At 49.2% G+C, this 18715-nt stretch overlaps 1 protein-coding gene across 3 annotated transcripts in view; it reads right to left on the reverse strand.

Annotated features, from left to right (window-relative positions):
- The window catches only part of LOC147711650 (polyunsaturated fatty acid 5-lipoxygenase-like), an 836408-nt gene that overhangs the window by 531841 nt on the left and 285852 nt on the right, over positions 1-18715 (reverse strand). For all 3 annotated transcript variants that reach the window (XR_015295955.1, XR_015295954.1, XM_086922316.1), the window contains exon 3: positions 922-1003. Coding sequence is in view for 1 of the 3 variants with exons in the window: in XM_086922316.1 (XP_086778442.1) it covers positions 922-1003 (82 nt within the window). In the remaining 2 variants the exon portion in view is untranslated. The remainder of the gene's footprint in view (positions 1-921; positions 1004-18715) is intronic.

The raw sequence follows: 18715 nt of genomic DNA on the forward strand, positions 1-18715 counted from the left end.
GCAACTCATGACATTGGACCTGTCTTTTTTAAACAGAATATACAGCCATTCACTCCTGCTCCCCATCTTCGCTCAGCTCATGCTCACAATCTGGTAATACCCAGGTTCAAAAAGAGCTCCTGGGGCAGAAGAAGCTTTCTGGCCGGTACGACCAGACTCTGGAACTCGCTTCCACAGAAGTTAAAAGATGAAACTCACTTGTTGGCCTTTAGGAAGGCGCTAAAGACGTCGCTTTTCAATCTCTGATGTGGTTTTAAGACTGTCCAGCATTTCCTATCTGATGAGGTAACGCCTTGACACCTTCGGGTATATGTTTTGCGCTTTATAAAATTATTTTTCAGTTCATTTCAACCATTCATCAAATACACAATGGCATTTTCTTTGTTATTTTTAATGTTTATGGTTTGTTTTATTCAATTTCAATTTTCTATGGACATACATGTACATCATGGAATCTTAATTAATACCATTGGTAATTAGTTGCTATAATGCAATGTAGGGAACATTTCTGAAAACCAAATAAAAATGTTTAAAAAAAACTTAACAGGCCCAACCTTTAGTTGAAGTTGGTGGTAATTTGCGATTCCTTAAGGTCAATTAGCAATTTTTTTTTGCATAATACATTGCATTTAAGGAATCGCAAAATGTGCAATTCCTTAAATGCAATCGCAAAATAAGGAATCGCAAATTTTGCGATTCCTTATTTTGCACCCAAATTCTTTCATACATACCATTTCGAGAAAATAAGTTCGCAAACGCGGAAATTATGCAAATTTCGGCGTTAGCGAACTCATTTGGGCTTGATACATAAGGCCCTAAGTCAATAGAAAATAAAATGTGCAATTTGAATGATACAAGAAATTAGAACTACTATATAAAACACTCTGTATTTACACATTTGATTACTTTCAGTAAGCCTACCTGTATTGTTTTTGACGTTCCTCCAGTTCTTTACGTCGATGCTGCTTAAGAATCTGAATTTTGTCATCTCGAGCCAGCTTTGCTGCGAAAAACAATAAAGATGGACAAGCGGTGGTGAGATTTTAAGGTATACTCCTTGATGTTGTGCTAGTATGTACATTATAGAGAATAAACCCTTGAATTGGTCTTGTGATGTGAGAGAGATGTATCACTTGCTGCAAGTGACCTCGTGAATGTAGCATAATACAACATGAAAATGCTGTATGACCCCCATATATTACCAACAAAACTAAACACATTTCACTGTATCTAAATTTTTTCATAGATTTATTAAATGCATCGATATTTCTAGTAGAACTTGTCGCAGCTTCTTTTGTGGGCAATTTATAGAATTGTTTACTTTGCACGAAAGAACCGAGTCAGCGAAGTACATTGTGAGCTAAAAGGAAGTTGGTTACAATGACAAAAAAGGCATTTCCGGGTTGCAATTTAATTTGTTACATTATAAGGAAGGAAACTATAACACGCTTTGTTACTTTATTTGGCCCTGCCGTGCTTCTAGTTGTTTTTGCATGCAGTGTTATCTACACTGCACAACAGCATCTTTCCTTTACTGAACGTACAGTATTTAGCTGTTTCCTCTGCTAAGCCACGTAAGGGTACATCAGGGAGGTGTTGGATGGCCTCATTTTGCCAGCAGTAGAGTCAAAGTGGGTACTAGGACTAAGGCCAATGACATCCCACAAAAGGCCAACTCATTTGAAAGCATCTGAGGCTAGACATGCAGTTGTTTGCGAAACACCAAATCTGAGCTCTCTATACAGTGATCGTATTACCTACTGGCAGTCGTCAGTAAGCAGTTATAGTTAGGACTAAGGGTCATATGTACAACAGTTTTTAGCTGTCGCAAATAGAGATTTGCGGCGTTTTCGACTGCTAAAAAGGGTTGTAGCATGTTTCAGCCTATTTTGCGAGTCGGTAACTGGTTACCGACTCCAAAATAGGTTTTGCAAGTCATTATTAGAGAGTGGCGTGCCAAGGGTGTCCCTTCGTAACAGTGAGTCGCAAGGACATGTACGGTCGCAAAACAATCACAGTTTATCACCTATTTATAGTAGGTGGAAAGTCACTCACAAATGGGGAGGGATCCCCAGGGGACACCTTCCCCTTTATGATTGGAAGCAAAAACGTTTAAGAGCAGGCAGTGGTCTCAGTGGCCACTGCCGTCTCTAAAAAATGAAAATGAAACGTTTATTTTTTGTTTTCGGAACACATTCCATTTTCCTTTAAGGAATACAGGCTACAATAAAAAAAAAATAGTGGCTTTATATAAAAAGCAAATACATACATGGGGGTCTGTTGTCCCCAGCAGGTAACCATCCCTGTGGTATTGTCCATTGCCAATAGGTCGCAAATAATGACCTGCTTCATGAATATTGATGAGGCAGGTCGTGTGTGACCCCATTGGGCATTGCAAAGTGTGTCTGAGCCACATTAGTAAATTTCCTTTTATGACTCGCAAATTGCGGGCGTCTAAAATCCGCAAATTGCGAGTCACAAATGGAAATATTTGTACATGTGGCCTCTAGTTTCCATAGGAAAAGTGTTGTTTTTTTGCTAATAATTTTGGCACCCAGTGGACGAATCTTCACGAAAATGTCAAAACTAGTTTGCCAGTCACTTCAGCTGCAATCTGGAAAGTTTCAGCATGATTCGTCATATGGGGGCCAAGAAAAAGTGGGGTTCCGCAAAACATTTTCTCAATGCAATTTCCCTTAGGAATTTTAGACACCATTACAGCCTGAACCACTGAACAGAATAACACCAAATTTGACAAAGCCAGATCTTGGTCAGGAAAGATTTGATGTAAATCTGTTCATAAGTTTTGGAGTTATTAAAGTAAAAAGTGTTATGTATGTCTAGAGACACGGCTTCTTTCCGGATCCCGGTTGATTCGCATATCTACATGCCAATGGCAATGCTTTGATTGGCGGGCCGCAACCTTACAGGAAATATGCAACTGCCATTTTGTGCAATGGGACATAGTTCCGGGGGGGTGGGGGGGGATAAAATGTAAAAGAGATAGAAGGGTTAAGTTGTGTGGTAGCCTGTCCCCATGGGACTCATGGAGGGGTTTGTGAGGGTCCGCTCATGGGCAAGACATCGTCAAAAAACGTTTTTTTTAGTGTGTGAGGATCCACCTGGATCTTCAAAGACTCGGGTGGAGTCGCAGGTCCAGAACCCAATTTAAAATAAACACACACACCCAACGACTCACACACCTATACAGGCACTCACACACCCACTCACAGACCCAAGAAACTACTCACACATTCATAAAGCCACTCACACAGTCACTCAAGCCCCCACACATAGGCACTCACTAATACACTTCTAGATATTTCAATAGCATATGTTTGCATTAAATGGGTTGTTGTATTAGTATTGAATTTGTGCAATATAATTGGCAGACCCCTTATTGTTCCACAGATCCATTAAATGAATTAAATAATATAGAAAGACTTGGTGCGTTGCATTTATAGAAAGACTACTTATGTTACCTTACCTTAAAACCTTGGCTGCTGCCCAGATTTACCTCCTGTGCTGGGCCCCAATGTAAACGGGCGTGGTCATGATGGAACGGTTCCGTCATGAGCACAGCTCAACCGATGCTCATGACGGAACCGTTCCGTCATGAGCATCGAAGGGGTTAAATATTAACTTTCTAATTTTTTTTTTGCTAATCAAGTTTATTGTTTTTAAAAACAAACCACACAGTACATTGGCAGCGAAATCAAGCCCATTATTCGGGTAATATACAGTCATAGGAGAGACGACAGAGACTTGTAAATCATTCTTTAGCGTAGAGACTTGCATACGGTTATCTCTGTACAAGGAACTCATCCAGCCCTTAGGACAATAGTTTGAACCATTTACCCCAAATGTTTCCAAAAAGTTTGGGGTAGCCCAGGGCTTCAAAAATAGGTTCTTCTTGAGTTCCACACCAATCCACCCCATCTGCATTTCCATATAGTAGGGGGTTTTACCTGAGACCAGAGTGCCGCTAAATCTCGCTTCGCCAACGCCACTGCTGTTCCAAGGAAGCGCTTATCGGCCCAAGATCCATCGAGGCCATCAAACATACTCAGGACCAAATGTATTGGATCATGGGGAACTGTCCTTCCCGGGATCTCTGTGAGTTCCAGTTCCACTCCTACCCAGAATGGTGCAAGGACAGGGCATTGCCAAATCATGCGGTAGCAATCCAAAGGGGCGAGATTGCATCGCGTGCAGGTCGGGGAGGGCCGCAGACGGGCGCTGTATAGGCGTGCAGGAGTGAGGTATGCCATGTGTAGGTAATAGAGTTGGACTAGACGCAACTTGGAAGAGGTCATCAAGGTCTTGGGGCCATGAGAGGGTCCCTCCAATCCGCGTCTTCTAGGGGGCCAAATGAACCCTCCAAGCGGGCACGTAACATGTAGCAATGTGGGCCATTATTCATGAGGGAGCAATAGATCCGCAACACCCCCCCTCTACCCAGGTTCCCCATCATCACTTGGGCCTCACGGGGACTAGATTCAGGGAAGGACGTGGGAGACGGAATATGCACTCGGAGGGAATGCCTTAGCTGTAGGTATTACTAAAATTGGGAGTAATGGTGGGAATAGCGCCTGCTGTAAATTCACAAAGGTTCGAATGTGGTCCCTAACCCAGATGTCCCAAGAAGGAAGATCTCAATGTGGTTGCACCGACATAAGTCACGGAGAGACGAGGCCTCTCGCAGCCAAACCCCACACCACAAGGGCATCTGTCTGGTAAGTTTCCCATCTCATTTCGTGTGGTGCAGGACTGTGCGCCAAGCTGAGATAACCGCCCTGGTGATGGGGGGGGACTTGCCATATGGGGGCCCCATACAAGTAGGCCTGGAGCTGTGGAAACTCCAACGATTGGAGTTCCACCTGGTACGCTGGGTAAGACCAGCCTCCCGCGAACCAGTCATGAATCACGATGAGTCTCTTGGCGAGATAGTAAAGATAAAGCTTGGTTACCCCCATGCCCCCGTCATGATGAGGTATGCAGCAATGTGCCAGGGACATTCACGGTCTTCCACCCCCCCCCCCATAAAAACCGGGTGAGGCTAATGTCAATCTCACCAAACCAGCTCCCCGGAAGGTGAAAGGTAATACTTTGTAGGATATATAGAAAACGGTGGAGAACCATCATTTAAAAAAAGGCACTTCTGCCAGGGGGGTTAAGAGGAAGGGATGGCTATCTCCGGAAGTCCACCTTGGCCTTGGTAACTAGGGGTGTAATATTCAGGGCCCATTCGAGTTCTGGAAGCAGGGCGACCCAACCCCCCAGATACTTGAAGGACTGCCTACGCAGGGGAATGATCATTTGCCAATCAAAGCAAGCACGGTACGGGTGGAGGGGAACCAGAGTGACTTTGCAGGGTTGAGCCGGAGGTCCGAAACCCGACCAAAGGTTGAGGGGGCGTCCAAGCACCATGGGCCGGAAGTCTCGGGGTCCGCCAGGAAGAGGAGGGCGACGTCGGCATAGAGGGCGACCTTGTCGACCTGAAAAGGGTCCAAAGCCCAGCCTCGCATCTGGGGATCCTGACATATGAGAGAAGCCAGGGGCTCCATCGTTAACGTGAATAAGAGCGGTGGGAGCAGACAACCCTGGCGAGTGCCTCTCTGAATGGGGAACGTCTCCAAAAGCACACCATTAATTAAGACCCTCGCCTTAGGACGGGGGTATAAGACAATGATGAGGCTCCGAAACGGAAGGCCGAAACTCCACACCTCTAGCACGTCCTCCAGATAGCTCCAGTCAACCGTATCAAATGTTTTTTAAAGTCAATTAAAAGCAAGGCCAGATACAGGGTGGGATGGTGGCGGTGTGCAAGAGTGAGGTGGAGGTGGCATACGCAATGCCGGGCACCCCAGGCAGACATGAAACTGCATTGGTCTGGATGGACCAAATTTTGTATATGGGGGCCGAGACATTGAGCCACGGCAGTGGCAAAGATTTTACCTTGGTGTTGATGAGGGAAATGGGGTGGTAATCCCACAAGCCAGGGAGGGCGGCTGTGTCTTTGGGAGGACCACAATAGTGGCCACGTCCGTCTCTGGGGGAAAGGACCCCGTATCTACCACGTCGAAACAATTCCAATAAGTGTGGGACAAATGGGTCGCGATACGTCGCGTAATATTCTTCAGGATAGCCATCCGGACGAGGCATCTTACCGGAGTGCAGAAGCGAAATGGCCCATGTATCTGTTCCGGGGTGAGGGGGAGATCCAAAGTCTCTGAGACCATCTGGGAAAGGCAGGGCAGCTGGGTTCCCGTTTCCGACAGCAAAGCAGACAGGGAGGCTTCGGGAGGTCGGTCCACGTAAAGGTTAGCATAATAGCCTGCAAAGGCTTGAGCGATAGCCCGGAAGGTGAAGTGATGGACGCCAGTCACATCACGGACCTCGGGAATGATGCAGTTGGCTTTGTGGTATGAATCTAGGTTGTGGAGTAATTTGCCATTTTTATCACCCCAGCCGTATACTTGCACCATGGATGAGTGCCATATCATTTTAGCGGATTACAGAGAAATCTGACAGAACACTTCACAGAGCAGTGCAAGCTGCAGGGCGGAGTCAGCGCTTTCAGATAAGCCTGGGCTGTTTCCAACTGTGCAGCGCAGGCCTCCAGCTGTACAAGGCAGGCGGCCTGCGCCCTGCACTTGTCAACCCCCCACAATGTACCCGGTGAGGAGACCGATCCCGTACTGGTCAAAAAATATTGCCAGAGGGATTCAACGAATTCCGCCCGAGGGATTCAACGAATTTCGCATTCTGCAGAAACCAAGCATTCATCTGCCATCAGGGGAATTCCAGAGATGGAGAGAGACAGGGGAGTGGGCTGAGATGCCTCTGTGTAGGATAGTAGCCCCGGACATCAACTGGCAGTGGGGGCTGGCAACAGGAGCAAGTCGATACGAGAGTGAGTATGGTGGGCCTTCGAAGTGTGAGAATACTGTTCCCAATGGGGATTCCTCATCCTTTAAGCATCACAGAGACCCAGGGTGGAGGACCCGTCAGAAAGGCGCTTAGCAGAGGCAAGATGGGACGCAGAGGGAGCACCTGTCGTGTTGCGGGAAGGTTGCATAACGGCATTTGAAGTCACCTCCTATGATCGTCAGACCATGAGTGTGAGTCCTCGAAGGGCAGAGGGAATTGTGGCGGGGGATGTATACACAGAAGAGATTAAAAGGATGCCCTTCTATCTTGCCAGTCAGGGCCACTTAGCGGCCTTGTGTGTCCGTCTCAGCCTGTGCCAAAGTAAAGGGGAGACCGTTACGAAACAGTATGGCTACCCCCGGGAACCCCGTGTGAATCTAGAATGCCAGACCCTGTCGAACCCATAGCGGTCGAGGATGGTGCAGTGGGTGCCCAGAAGGTGTGTTTCCTGTAGAAAAAGGATATCAGGCACATGGCTTATGTGGTCTAGTAGGCCATTGACATTTCATGACAGAATGTGGAGGGGTCTATTTAAGGTATAATCCGGGAAGGTAGTGTGTGTAAGGAACAGTGCAAGCGGACCCGGATCCCCGGGGGGGGGTAACATCCCATAGCCGGGGCCTGGGGGTGAAGCTTGTGCAGCCTGTTAAGTCTCATGTCCTCGTCGGTGCCGTGTGCGCATAGAAGGCTACCAAGGGAAACAGAGAACAGCGACCTGTAGGCGGGCAAAAACAATAAACATTTGGGAGACAACGGTGTGCCCGCCTGCACCCAAGTCTCCACAAACGTGTCCGCATGGCCTTGTATAACCCCTTCGGGAAAACCTATGAGGTGTAGGTTGTTTCTCCTTGACCTGTTTTCAGTGTCCTCAGCCCGACAGTAGAGTTCTGAGGTTTGAGTCTGGAGACAAGCCACTTGGGTCTTGAGTTGGCCTATATCATCCTCGGCTGTGGAGATACGCGATTCTTCTTCTGTTCTTCGTGCCATGACATTGCTAAGGTCTTGGCGAATAAGGGCCATATCTACCCTCACCTCGCCAATCTTGTTTTCAACTGAGGCCTGCAATGCGCCTATCGCATGAAGGATAGTGGAGAGATCACCCCCAGTAGGTGCAGGAGTATTAAATGCTGCCCCTCCTCCAGGATCCCGTCATTCGTGGTGTATTGATCCATTTTTGTTTGGGTTTGAGAGGTGGGGTTCTGCAGGTTACTATTCCTGCCCATCGCCACCAAGGTTGAAGTCCAGCCACTGCACGGGCAGGGTGTGTTCAGCAATCCCAGAGAGAAGGGCACGACACCCAGACCATTGATACTTGGGCCCGGGTGCTCAGGCTAGCCCCTGCAGGTCCCCCGCAAACCTCTGTGGTAAATCAATACACATTCAAGGCCCCCCGGCTCCGGTCCAATGCCACGAGCAGTGACGGGTGGTGCCCTCTCCCGGCCCCGGAACGAGCGTCAGTGAGCCAGATATGTAGGGCCCCAGGAAGATGGACCACTAATCTACACCACGGCGGATTAGGCCACTTGCAGTAGTCAGGTGCCACTCGGTGTTGGTGGCCGGTGATGGGCAGTCGGCTCCACTGGGGCGTAGACATGTCCAAGTGATTGGGCAGTCGCAAGTGGGGTTTCACCACGTGCTCCACACCGCCTGACAGCGGAGGCCGGGAGAGAGTTTGCCGCAGCTAATATAGCACCAGCCAGCTTAGGGGTACATAGGGAAGATGGGGTCAGACCCCACGGAGACACGCTGCCAACAGGGAGACAATTCGAGGCAGGGCTGTGCAGGCAGACCTGCCCTCCACACACAGGTCGATAGTCTCATAGAAGCATCCCAAGCGGTGATGCGAGGCAGAAGCTCTTTGTGCCGCTGCCAGACAATGGCAGCCGGTACTAGTGGTACCTAAGGAAGTGTCGACGGGGGTCATGGCCAATTCCCTCCAGTCATAATAGGCGGCAATGCTGTGCAAAGCTGTGAGGGGGAATGGCAGCGTCCATACTGCCCCCCACACCACCCCTCAGCCCACCAGCTGGCTCCTGGCTTGCACCCCACTTCCCGACGGTCCGCCAGTGGAGGACAGCAGGGGTCCCCGCCGTCCTCAAGAGCCAGCTCCCTCCGCGGGCAGAAATGCAGCCGCAGTGCCGCCGCGGCCCAGAAAAGGCCGGAGGATCCTAATCAGACCGGAGCAGGAGGTTGCGCAGCAGCGGGCCAAGACAGGGGTCCACCGGGGGTGTCAATCCTCCGAAGGTTCTCTGTGGGCCCTGTGGGCCAGGGTGCAGGGTGCAGGGCGTAGATGCGCAGTCACTGGGAGGCCAGGACAGACCCCCACCTCCACCTCCAGCAAGCAGGGCGGAGGAGACCGGGTCCTCGGGGGAAGGAAGGAGGCCCAAGTCCGCCACGCCGCTGCACGATAGTAGGAGTCAAGCCCGGCGGCATCCCCGGCCGCTGCAAGTACCTCGCCAAGGACGATCCGGGCCAACCCTGGGAAGCAGCAGGCAGGAGCAGGCGGCAGGGAAAAGCCTCCAATGCAGCTAAGCCGTGCCTGCTCCTCCACCGTTCTCTCTCTCGTGGAAAGCAGGCCTCGCACCATGGCCTCGGACACCGCTTCAATGTCGCCACACGCATCCCATGACGAGGCCTGGTCCGGAGTAGCAAGGAAGGTCCAAGGATGGGGCGTCAGGGTCCAGGTCGTCAGGCTCATGGCTAGATCACTGAGGACACTGCCATTTTAACAATGTAAGGCCTCAGAGGGAGGGAGGCCAAAGCAACAGAGGCTCCAATCCGCTGAAGAGCAGTACCAGAGCACAGCTGATGGAACAGGGAGCCCCTGCTGACAGTAAGAAGGGTCCGATGGCAACTGGTAACGGATGGATAAAAGGCGGATGACGGAGGGGGTCCAGAGCACTCTTAGAGTGCAACCGCCATCTTGACGCCTCAGGCCACTGCCCAACTTTCTAGTTTTAAGATATATAATAAGAATAAATGTGTGAATAAAATGTATTTATAAACTTGTGAATGTATATTAGTAAATTGAACTTTCGGGTCAAATTGTAGTAGAATCTATATTAAAGAAAAAAGTGACATTTACTAAAAAATGTAGAAATAAAAAAGCAAAGGTTATAGGGACGTTATAGTCTGGCTCCGATTTTACACACACAAAACCATAGAAATTCAACAGTTATAGTTATATCAAGTAACTATAACTCGTGCCCTATGGTAACTAAAACTCGCTTTCTCGCCATGCACTGCTAATTACCCCACATATTACATTACTCATGACATCTTCTATGACATCACTGATAATATCATTGCCACATTTGCATTGAAGTTATTGATTAGAAAACTGTGCATGGTGAGGTGCGAGTTATAGTTACCTTAGGGCACAAGGTATAGTTACTTGAGATAACTACAACTGCTGAATTTCTATGGTGTTGTGTGTGTAAAATCTTAACCTAACTATAACATCCCTGTAACCTTTGTTTATTTTAGTGAATTTCTAAAGTTTTTATAATTCTATTTCCTAACTTTATTTCTGCCTCTAACTTCTGTTTTTGCCAGTGAATAGTTTATAAGCTTTAAGAGAGCAAAAGTGAACCATATCTTAGTAGATATGGTGCATTTCTGCTCTCTCCCTTTAACGCATTACAGCACAGCAAGTTGTCTTGCTACACTACATTCTGTGTAAAGGTTAGAAAATCTGGCCCTCCATCTTTACCAAATAACGCGCAATCACAAGATGATTATGCACCACTCTTTTGGTTTATTTACATGATCCCCTGTCAACGCAGGTCAAATTAAATGAAAATAAACCCACCGCACTCCAATAATCTAGGTCCTAACTCACTTTGGAAAATATTTACTCAATCATACTAGTCTCATTTTCACTCTTACATGTCCTTGCAGCTCACTCACAGTCATATTAGTGAGGTCAATACTCTTCCTTCCACTCCTGGTCCACGCCTTTGTCACTCAGGCGATGCTGTGACAAAACTCTGAGGCTGTGTTTGACCCTGAGCAGTCTGGACTTCACAGACCTGGTCTGCCAGAGATAAGGATAAAACCTTCTAGTAGCTATTCTGCTGCTGACACAGGAAGCACACAACAGTTAGTACCTGCCAAAAGGAACATCAAGGAGGAAAAAGTTAGTGAGAAAAAAATCTCATGAAGTCTGGTGATGAAGGCTCCAGAGGAGGGGGCGTGGCTTGCCTGGGAAGCATGGCAGACGCGTGAGTGAGGAGCTCAGCATCAGTCGAACAATTCTCCTGGAAAATGTGCTGCCTAGGGTCGCTTTCTGATGCCCTGCTCCCAACCGCTACTTTGTGGCACGGTGGGGAGCAATTGGACCGAATCTGAAAGCCTAATGGAGTTGCGAGTTGAGAGAGGTGTTACTCGGCCCGACCTGAGGAGCAGGCAGTGGCCACACATCAAGGCGATTGGGGCGGTCCGATGGTAACTCGAGTCCCGGCTGGAGAGCAACGAGGAGGCCTGTGCTTTGCTTGAGATGGGTCCTCAGGGGTTTTGGAGCACGAGAGGCGGACACACTTTGCTCGGCTGGGCCCGCCTGCACTGGGACACAGCCGATTGTAATGGAGGTGCAGCCTGGAGAGCAAGAAACAGATGAGCGCCGTACTACTAGGGAGGCCGCTCTGAGGATGCCAGAGCAGATCAGGTGGGTGAGGTGGGACGCCAATGCGTGTGTTGGTGTGCCGGGATCTGAGTGCTCCGTCAGAACAGAGGGGAATTCCCCGGTGCCCGGAGTGCGCGCTGCCCACAGGACTGCTGGAGGTTGACGGGGAGCAATGAATGAGCGGCCGCCATTTTGCACACTGGACTGTGGAGTCTAAGCTGCGGCTGACTGGGGAATTAGAGGGCAACCTGAACGAAGGGGAGTCGGATCCTCTTACCTGGAGCCAGTGGTGATTCGTAGTGAGGGGGATAACCGGTTAACATCTGGAGAGTCTGACCTGGAGCAGTGGCCAGCGGCGCAATACTAGTACCCCTTGCAAAGGCGAGGTGCCTGCCTGGTTTCCTCCTTGCTGGTGACCGCTGAGAGTGGGGTGAATGACCAGAAAGACACTGGACCTGGCGACTGGGCAGTATCCGGTGCACGGCATGAGGTGGCCCGTACTGAATCACGCTGAAACTGGGCTCAGCTGTGGCGGGACCAGATTTGCCCCTACAGTATCCTGGGGCAATACCATGGGTAAATCTAGGACCAAGACCACAGAGACCGTACCAGATCCTGAAGAGAGTGCGTCTGAACAATCACAACAGGGCCCAGAAGATCCAGTACGGCAACAGCTGAAACAACTACTTGACACCATTGCTGACATTTAGGCCACCCTCCGTCAGGACATAAGCACGGGGGTGGTCGGCTTGGGCCTGCTACGCGAGGAGCACCAGAAACTCTTGATGAGGGTTAAGACTACCTAGACCAGCCTTGCGGAACTGTTGCCTGTGCAGAAGGTGACGGACTAGCACTTGAGTGTTCTTGTGGACAGGGTGGCTGTGTTGGAACGCAGAGCAGAAGATGCGGAAGGGTGCAATTGAGGAACAACGTTCGGGTGGTTCGGCTGCCGGAAGGAATGGAAGGGGGAGACATGGTGACCTACCTAGAGACGTGGTTCAATATCATAGTGGCCCCTGAGGGGCTCTCCGCCTTTTACACATTGGAACGAACCCATAGAGTACCAGCTAGACCGTTGGCCCCGGGAAGACCTCCGAGGCCGGTGGTGGCCTGGCTTCTACATTTCCGCGGCTGGGACTTGCTGTTGCAGAGAGCACAGGCTGATGGACCATTTGTAGTGGGAAATAGTAAAGTCCCCCTGTTACTGGATTATACTTAGAAGGTACAGAGGAAGCGTGCTTCCTATCTGGAGGTTAAAAAAGCACTGAGGGATGAGGGGTTGCGGGGTGTTGGGGGCTGGGAAAGTTTTGTTGCTGCCTTGGCATGGCACTTTTAGAAATTCAAGGCGTACTGGGCGCAGTTTTTAGCATGGGATCGCTGAATGAATTTAAGTGCATATCATGGAATGTGAGGGGGATACATACAATGGAGCGCCGACACAAGGTACATGCTTACTTGCGCAGGGGGATCCAAATTGCCTTCCTTCAGGAGATGCAGGTCACAGCCGTGAGGGCCACGCCCTGCAGCGTAGATGGAGGGGACAGGTTTGGGGCACAGCTTATTCTGCCTTTGCGCGAGGCATAATATGGATTAGAGCAGGGGTCCCTTTCCAAGTAGTGTGTCAGATCATAAATGAAGAGGGGAGGTATGTGGTTGTTACAGGTAGGCTTAATGGCAGGGAGGTTACGCTGGGAAGTGTATATACGCCCAATGTGGGCCAACCAGCTTTCAACTATCAGGGAAGTTGGTGCCCTTCTTGACTGGTACTGTGATGCTGGGTGGGGACCTTAACTCTGTCACTGATATCCTACTAGATCGGTCGCACCCGCCTCTCCTTGCAGCACCAATTCATAAGGTCTCTAAGGCCAGACGGGAGTGGCAGGATCGTTGGAGATTGGTTGATACGTGGCAGGCACACCACCTGAGTGAGCAAGACTAATCCTTCTTTTCAGCGCTGCATGAGCTCAATGTTAGATTGGAAGCTATACTGTGCTCCCCGGACTTACACGCTGCAGTTAAGCACACCGATTATCTCACCATGACGCTTTCAGATCATAATTCACTGCTTTTGGGCATGTCATGGTCCCAGGCATGCCCTGCAATCCCAACTTGGCGGTTAAACTCGGAACTATTAGAAGATCAAGTCTTTCAGGAGGCGATTGGCACTGGGGCAACCCAATACTTCATAGATAATACAGGCACAGCATCCTCGACCGCTGTGGAATGGGATGCATTTAAATTAGTGGTAAGCGGTCTCTGCATTACCAACATGCTGGGGGTACGTAAGACACTTTTGCAGGATATAGAGAATGCAGACAAGCGTCTAAGGGAAGAAGAACGAGAGTGACCCGAACAGCCTCATAGGCAACAGGCCCTGTTATAATCCAGGGAAGAGGTAGCTTTGGGGGTTGAGAGACTGCGCTGTTTTGATTATAAACAATATATGGTCTGTGCTCATGCGGAGCGTGACAAATCTGGCACGTTGCTGGCTTGGTTAGCCAACCTGGCGAGGAGAGTGACGGTTATCCTGGAGTTGCACAGCCCAACAGGGGAAATTTGCTATACGCTGCAGGGAATTACTGCTCAATTCCACTCCTACTACAAGGAACTTTATTGCAGCAAGGTGACATCGAGTGGGGACACTCTTGAGGGGTTTTTGGTGGCAGCTGAGCTTCCAAAACATGATAGGACACAGGCAGACTTGCTACGCCAGGACATTACACTGGGGGAGTTAGAGGGGCTATTAAACATATGGCACGCAAAAAGACTCCTAGAGTGAATGGCTTATCAATCGAGTTTTATCTGACCTACATCGACCTCTTGGCTCCAAAATTAGTGTCTCTTTACAACGAGGTAAAAAGTGTGGGGCAACTGCCAGTCACTACCAGAGAGGCTATAATTATCCCATTGCTGGAACCGGGGAAGTCACCATCTGATAGGACCCCTTATCGCCCGCTGTCCATGCTGACCATCGACTATAAGATCATAAGTCGGATCTTGGTGACCCGTCTACTACCTCATATGGTCCATTTGGTGCATGACGACCAGACGGAATCTATCCTGAAGCGAAACACTGCCATTAATGTGCGACTCTTGCTCACCATATAGGAAGGTAATATATATTCGAAGGCTTCCGCTGCTATTTCTTCGGTGGACATCGAAAAAGCTTTCAACAGCTTAGAATGGCCTTATTTGTTCCAGGTTATGGGCACTTTTGGTTTAGGCGATGGCTTTGTGGCTTGGACAGCATTGTTGTACCGATATGCCACATGTTTCGGCCTACTCAGAACACTGAGGAAAGTTCTACCCCTCCTGCCAATGGAGGCCAAACAGGTGGCAGTACAAGGCCTGATACAGTCCCGGCTAGATTTTAATAACGCCCTCTACGTGGGAGCCCCTGAGATGACCTTCCGGAAGTTGCAGGTGGTACAGAACTGTGCAGCCCGTACCTTGCTACAGATCCCACGCACTCAGTCAGCTAGACCTGGATTAAAAAGGTTGCATTGGCTGCCGGTGAGGCAGAGAGTGGCATTTAAGGCACTGTGTATTTCCCACCGGGCCTTCTGGAAGACAGGCCCAGCAATTAATGACAACCTAGTCACCCGCTATCACCCAAGCAGAAATCTTCGTTCCACGGAGGCTTTCTTGGCTGTGGTGCCCAAAGTTAGGAGAGCTAGAACCGGAGGCAGGATGTTCTCCCTGAAAGCCTCAAAGTTGTGGAACTCACTTCCTTTACAACTCCGGTCCAATTCGAACTTGCTCTCCTTTCGCAAACAATTGAAGACCCTTCTGTTCGCAAGGTCCACCGAGTCCTAACTTCTTCCGAACCGCCCAGTTCTGTCTACACACTCAGCGCTTGGACGCCCGTGGGGCAGCAATCGCGCTATATAAATCGACATACAATACAATACAATATTCCACGGCTAGGGTCAAAACGGGCGGCCTGATGTCGGAAGCTTGCGAGGTGAGCCACGGGACACGGCAGGGGTGCCCAATCTCCCACCTGTTGTTTGCCCTTGCCATAGAACTCCTGGTGGCACAGGCCGGATCAGGGAGGAGATATTCGGGTCTTGAGGTGAGTGGTATCACTCACTATATCGCATTGTATGCTGATGATATTATCATGTTTTTGGGGTGACTCTGAAGCTGGCCTCGCAGGGGCGCAACGCTTATTCCAAGAACTTGAGGTTGTGGCGGGACTCAGAGTGAACTGGGCGAAGTTGTGTCTGTTCCCCATGACCCCAATAGATAGGGGCCGCTTGAACAGCTGGAGTCCAATGGGAGTATAGCTGCTTGACGTACTTGGGAACCCGTAGTTATCACACATAGGCTGATATCCCAGAGGGCAATGTGGCAGAGCCATTCAGGGGCTTCAGGGTAGCATGGAGTTTTGGGAGACCTTACTGCTTTCAGTAGCGCGCCATGTTGCCCTTTTTAAAATGGTAGCACTCCCTAGGTTTTTGTATTATTTCCAAACTCTCCCCATTTGGATCCGGGCATCAATTTTTCAACGGTTAAGTACGATGATCACAAGTTTTCTCTGGGCAGCTGGAAGGCTACGGGTGGCCTGGCAGATTGTTATGCGTCCAAGGGAGGAAGGGGGGTTGGCAGTACCTGACTTTGAGACCTACTATTTGGCGGCTCAGCTGCAATGGCTTACCCAGGCAGTGGTGTGGGAATATAGAGGAGTGGGGGAGCGGGAAGGTGGCCGGGTAACTTGGCAGGTCTCAGCTCGTATTATTTAACAGCAACCTCAGCGGCTCAAAATGCTTCCTGCTGAACTGAGAATGTTCCAGCTTTGTTAGATTAGGACTCAGAAGAGAGCACAGATGGCACGCCCCTACCCGCTTCAGATCCCTTTGACCATGTGTATGGCGCTACCACAAGGGGGTAACTGGACAGCGTTGACTGGTTGGGGAGAGAGGGGCCTGCTGGCAGTGGAGGACCTATACAAGAATTCCCTGTTGCCATTCAATGCATTGCGGGGTCGTTACGATCTACCTTGTGGGCACTATCTAGTTCATCCGGCTCTGATCTCGGCCATTCAAAGGAGCTGGAGAGAGGGGCTCTCTGAACCTCAGAACTCAATGGTTTGCCAATAAGTGGTATTAGTGAGGCAACCATTAGAGCAGTTACTTGCTTGTATTGGCAAATGACGCATGAGAGACTGACTCCGTTATTGGAGCTCAAACAGAAATGGGCGGGGGACTTGGGTATTGAGATCCCTGAGAAGGCTTGGGTCGAGCTGGTTGCACGGGCATGTAAAAGCTCTAGGAATGCTCATTTTCAGCTGGTACACCTTTTTATTTGACATAGGGCGTACCTTACCCCAGCGAAGATTAATCAATACTTTAACACGAACACTGCTCTCTTCCCGCGATGCCACACGGAGGATGCCAGCTTCTGTCACATGATGTGGGATTGCCCCCAGCTGGGAACATATTGGGCGGAGGTAGTGGCGCTATTAAATGATGCTACTGGGAGTGAGAGACAAAAATGGGCCCCTGCTTGCTGCACTGGTTCCACCAACACCTCCAAGAACAAAGTAACTAGTACGTTCTTGGATCTCCATCTAGCCAAATGGGATATTACAGCACATTGGAAGACCAAAAAGGGCCCGAGAATTCAGAGAGGGAGAACCGATTTTATTAAGTGGGCGGACTGTGAGGGCAGTATTAAACGACAAATTGCTCGCTGAACGAGCAGCGAAAAAGCTTTGGAGGCAGCAAGGGCTTGGGAAGCATTGATGGTCTTGTTAAAGGCTTCGGAGGCTGACCTAGATGAGGAGTCTTTGGTTAGCAATCTGACTGTCTTGCCCTGATGGAGATAGACCTCCCATCTACCTAATTGACCTTGCCATACCCCCGACTGCATTTAGCTTTATAGCTGTTGAATTTTTTTATATGTACTGTATACTACCAGTATAATGAGCTGCTGCACTACAACCTCTAGGCTTACTGCATCCTGATTTGTGTGCCATGCCGGGGTGGGAGGGGGGTAGCAGGGTGGGGAGGGGTATTTATTTTGTTTTCTTTAACTTTGAGGTGCAGGTGCCTTTCATATGGTCCTCATTAAGTCTGGTTTGTTCTAACGATGCCTAACTCATAATTTTGCTGGCGCTGCTATAAAGAACTGCCTAGGTGACCTGCAGTTCAGTTTAATGTAAACCACAACTACCTCACTTGGTGGTTATGGGAGCGATCAAAGCACATTATTAACAGATGAGCACCTGCAGAAATCTGTAATCCAAAAATGTAGAAATATTTTTTTTCTTAAACAAATAAAAACATATAAAAAAATGAAGGCTCCAGAGAAGCTGGAAGGCTTGATGACAAGGGATGCCCACGAAGAACCAATGTCTGTAGAAAAATCTGCAGACAGATACCAGGTCACCTTGAAGGAACTGTGGGCTTGAAGTAGAAATTCTATTCTATTTTGTTCTATTCTAGGTGTCTTAAATAGAGCACAGCTGCCCTGAGAGACCTTCCGGTGCTGAGGCAGGCACACCTGCAAGACATAAGCCAGCCTTGCTGAAGTTAGAATAGATGGGCCTTTAAAAGTTTTCTGAAGGAAGTGTCTGGCAGTGTTAGTCTTAATTTGGCAGGGAGGTCCTTCCACAACTTGGTGGCTAGATAGGCAAAGGACCAGCTGCCACATCTGGCTTTCCTGACCTTGGTGATGGTCAAGAGAGAGGAGCTCTCGGAGCAAAGAGATCTTCTTGACACATATGGGCAACCTAGTCTTCGTATCAGAAGGGGACCCTTTTCCTGCATTGCCCGGTGCGCCACGCATAGGACCTTTAAAATAGATCCGTTTTTGGTATTGGGAGCCACTGCAGTCTTGGCTGGGGCTGATGAATGGTGTTTGGGGATCTTGAAAAGTCATTGTGCTGTGGCATTTTGAATGAACTGCAGGCATCTTAGGATGTATTGAGGGCTTCTTAGGAACAGGGAGTTGAAGGAATCAAGAAAGGAATTGATCAGTCTTTGTATGACTACCCTTTTAGATGGAGAGGGTAGCCATTGCATGATTTTTCTTAGTGTGTGCAGTAGTCCGAAGCAAGTTGCAAACAGTTTTTTTTACTTGCGTTTCCATAGTAAGATTGGTGTCCAGTTAAAATCAAAGGCTTTTCACTGCCATGGAGGGTACAGGTCGCTC

Source organism: Lissotriton vulgaris, chromosome 5 (genome assembly GCF_964263255.1).
Source record: "Lissotriton vulgaris chromosome 5, aLisVul1.2, whole genome shotgun sequence".
Taxonomy (NCBI): Eukaryota; Metazoa; Chordata; class Amphibia; order Caudata; family Salamandridae; genus Lissotriton; species Lissotriton vulgaris.